Genomic DNA, 3,981 nt, shown 5'->3' on the forward strand with positions numbered 1-3,981 from the left:
GAGGGAAACAAAAATTGATGTCTCTCTCTCTCCCTCACTCCCTCCTCTAAAATAGATACAAATTAAAACTAAACACAAAAGGAAACTGTGACACATTGATCTGCACTATTGGCCATGAAGCCAGGAACTCAGGGCCACAGTCACAGGTCCGTCACAGTGACTGTCTCTCCCTCCCTCCCTTCCTCCCTCCCCGCTGTCTGCCGCCGCCGCCGCCATCTCCTCCTCTCCCCTCTGCCTTCTCATCCCTCAGTTCTGCCTTTGTATCATCTGCAAAGAATTTTTATGCCTCTACCTCCAGATCCTTCCCGGAAAGAAACGTTAACTGGTAAAACCTGACAGATATGCATGAATAGACTGCACACGTGTGAAGGCATCCTGGGTAGCCTCAAATAAATTCTGCATGTGTGCAAATGAATTAGGCAGGCCCATAAATAAATTATGCAAATATAGCCTGCAGTCTCCGGGATTGTGGGAAATAAATTAGGCAGATGTTTTAAACCAGTGGTTCTCAGCCTTCCTAATGCCACGACCCTTTCATACAGTTCCTCATGTGGTGGTGACCCCCAATTTCATGGTTACAAATTGAACATAACTAAAGCACAGTGATTCATCACAAAAGCAATATGTAATTATCTATGTGTTTTTCCGATGGTCTTAGGCGACCCCTGTGAAAGGCTCGTTCGACCCCCAAAGGGGTCGCGACCCACAGGTTGAGAACCGCCGTTTTAAACGCAGGCTAGACAGGATGCCGGGTAAGACACTGGACCAACGCGAGGCAGATGAGCATGTGAATGTGGGTGTAAATTATGCAGCTCGGTCTCAATTTTGCCTCACTATTGGAATAAATTATGCAAAGCGGGCTTTGCTGCGGACTGGGCTTCTACCTGTGCTGATGTGAGTATAAATTACAGTCAGGTGGCATAAATTATCCGAGCATCAGCAATCACTGGGGAATGGGGAATGGAGGGTGCGAACCACGACAGCCTGCCCGGGGAATTCAGAGCTAGAGGCGGCAGATGTGGGCATGTATCTGTGCATGTCCACGGATAAGTTATGCAAATTGCACCCGTTGCCCAAAGCAATTAGCATCGTCAGGAAACACAAGGCTGGCTTATGCGACCGGAGCATGACTTGTGCCCAGGGGGGCGTGTCTCCTGGAAAAAGGAGAAATAAATAATGCAAGGGCCAGGGCGAGGAGGAGAACGTGACCACACCTAGCGAATAGCTGGCTCCCGGAACGGCAGGATGCATTACAGAGGCCACAGGGAACGCAGCACACGTGGCTCCCTTGTGAGAGTTAAAAGGTGGGGCTTTCTGGGTGGCAATATTGCCACTGGCACCTCCCCCACCCCCAGCAGAGGACCCCTTTCCAGGGCCTGGAGCACCATCTAGACACGGCTTGGGAGCACCCTCAGGACTCCAGCCCCACTTGCCCTCCCTCTCCAGGCGGAAGCTCTTGCTCAGGGCGTGACCGGGCGCCCTCTGGGGTCTGAGCATGCATTTGTGCGACACATGAACCGGCCCCTTAAGCCCAGGGCGCTCCCCGCCCCTGGGTTTTGCAGACATGCATGCACCGAGGCGATGTCCACGGGGCCGTGCCTACCTGGACCACCCCCGGGGAAAAGACGGCCAGGATGAGGTACAGCCAGACGTAGGCGAAGATACTCCAAGAGGCCGTGACGAAGAAGACTCTCAGGTGCTTGATCTTGCGGCTCTCGCCGGCCGGGATGACGTACACGCACACGGCAATGACCACGAACATGTTGAAGGCCGCGCTGCCCACGATGGTGCCCGGGCCCAGCTCGCCCGCCTGGAAGTTGTGGCCGCAGACCTCGATGACCGACAGCAGGATCTCGGGCGCCGAGGAGCCCAGGGCCATGAGCGTGAGGTTGGACACGGTCTCGTTCCAGATGCGGACGGTGCCCACGCTGGTCTCGCCGTTGGCCTTGGTGATGGTGATCTCCTTCTCCTTGGACGTGATGACCTCGATGGAGGCCATGAAGCGGTCGGCGATGATGGACACGCCCAGGAACATGTAGACCATGGCCACAAAGTAGACCACGGCCCGGGCCGCCTTGTCGCCCAGCGATGGGTCGTCGGGCTCCCAGACGGGCAGCAGGACCCCCGGCTGGCAGCGGTTGGAACCCTGGCAGACCTCCGTGCTGGTGTCGCTGTCATTGGTGGGGGAAGGTGGCAGAGAGGGGGTCGGGGTAGCTGCCCCTGAGCAGGGGGGAGCCCCCAGGAGGAGCGCAAATCCCACCAAGGCCAGGGGAGCCATGGAGGGTGGCGGGGTCCTGCGGGGGAGGAGGAGGAAGTCTGGGTGAGAGGAGGGCACCCCTCCCGGACACACAGGAGTCAAGGCTTGTTGGGGTCGGAGAAGGAGGGGGAGGCTGAGGACCAATACAGGGAGGATGGAGACCGAGGGAGGTAGACAGAGACGAAAGGAGAAAGACCCAGAAAGATAAAGACAGACGCGCACAGCAGATGGGACTGTAAATTGGTGTAACCACTCTGGGAAACCATAGCTGAACAATGTGCACGCTACGACTCAGCAATTCCGCTCCCAGGCGTTACCCAGGAGAAACAGGTCATGTGTCCACCAATAGACTAGACACATACAAGAGTGTTTAAATATATATCCTATATAATAAAAGCCTAATATGCTAAGGGTCTGGTTGTCCAGTCAGCCGTTCAACCAATCAAAGCGTAATATGCTAATGATATGCTAAGGTCACTCAACCACTCGCTATGACATGCACTGACCACCAGGGGGCAGACAGTCGACCAGTCGACGAGTTGCTATGATGCGCACTGACCACCAGGGGGCAGATGCTCGATGCAGGAGCTGCCCCTTAGTGGTCAGTTTGCTCCCACAGGGGAAGCACAGCTCAGCTAGAAGCTGGGCTCACAGGAGTGGGCCTAAGCCGTCAGTCAGATATCCCCCGAGGGCTCCTGGACTGTGAGAGGGCACAGGTTGGGCTGAGGGACAACCCCCCCTCAGTGCACAAATTTTGTGCACTGGGCCTCTAGTATATATATTAAATTGATTTCAGAGAGAGGAAGGGAGAGAGAGAGAGAAACATCAATGATGACAGAGAATCATCGATCAGCTGCCTCCTGCATGCCCCCCACTGGGGATCAAGCCTGAAACTCAGGCATGTGCCCTGACCAGGAATCGAACCGAGACCTCCTGGTTCACAGGTCAACGCTCAACCACTGAGCCACTCTGGCTGGATTACAAGAGTGTTCATATCAACTTTACTTCTAATAGCTGCCACTTTGGAACCGCCCAAATGCCTGTCAGCAGTAAAATGGAGAAGTATCATGTGGGCACACCGAGGAATATTACACAGCACTGAAAAGGGAGTGGGCTACCGATACACCCAACAACACAGATGGATCCCACAGACACGCAATGCATGGATGAAGCCAGGCACAAAAAACACAGACTGAATAATTCAGTGGGTGAGGTGAAGGGCTGGAGGCGATTCATTAGGTCAGCGGTTCTCAACCTGTGGGTCGCGACCCCTTTGGCGGTCGAACGACCCTTTCACAGGGGTCGCTTAAGACCATCCTGCCTATCAGATATTGACATGACAATTCATCACAGTAGCAACATGACAGTGATGAAGTAGCAACGACAATAATTTTATGGTTGGGTCACAACATGAGGAACTGTATTTAAGGGGCCAGAAGGTTGAGAACCACTGCATTAGGTGATTCTAATATTTCCCAACTTGGCCCTCAGTGTGCTCAGGCTCGAATCTGGGCTGCAGGGGGTGCTGGGGTGTCTGTCTGTCTCAGATGGGGCTGCGAAGGGGCTGCTGGAGGGCCTGTCACACACACACACACACACACACACACCTGGTGGCAGGTGTCTCTCTCCAGTCTCTGTTAGGTGCACAATTCCTTAGCAGCTGTGACATATGAACCGTTTTGGAGGTTTTGTCCTGTCTGTGGGTGTGGGGTGTCTACTATCAA

General features: G+C 54.3%; 1 protein-coding gene across 1 annotated transcript in view; it reads right to left on the bottom strand.

Moving 5' to 3' along the window:
* The window catches only part of SLC8A2 (solute carrier family 8 (sodium/calcium exchanger), member 2), a 36,915-nt gene that overhangs the window by 28,621 nt on the left and 4,313 nt on the right, over positions 1-3,981 (bottom strand). The window contains exon 2 of the mRNA XM_015569315.1: positions 1,561-2,294. Coding sequence (XP_015424801.1) covers positions 1,561-2,278 — 718 coding nt within the window. The 5' untranslated portion in view covers positions 2,279-2,294. The remainder of the gene's footprint in view (positions 1-1,560; positions 2,295-3,981) is intronic.

Source organism: Myotis davidii, unplaced genomic scaffold, assembly GCF_000327345.1.
Source record: "Myotis davidii unplaced genomic scaffold, ASM32734v1 scaffold566, whole genome shotgun sequence".
Taxonomy (NCBI): domain Eukaryota; kingdom Metazoa; phylum Chordata; class Mammalia; order Chiroptera; family Vespertilionidae; genus Myotis; species Myotis davidii.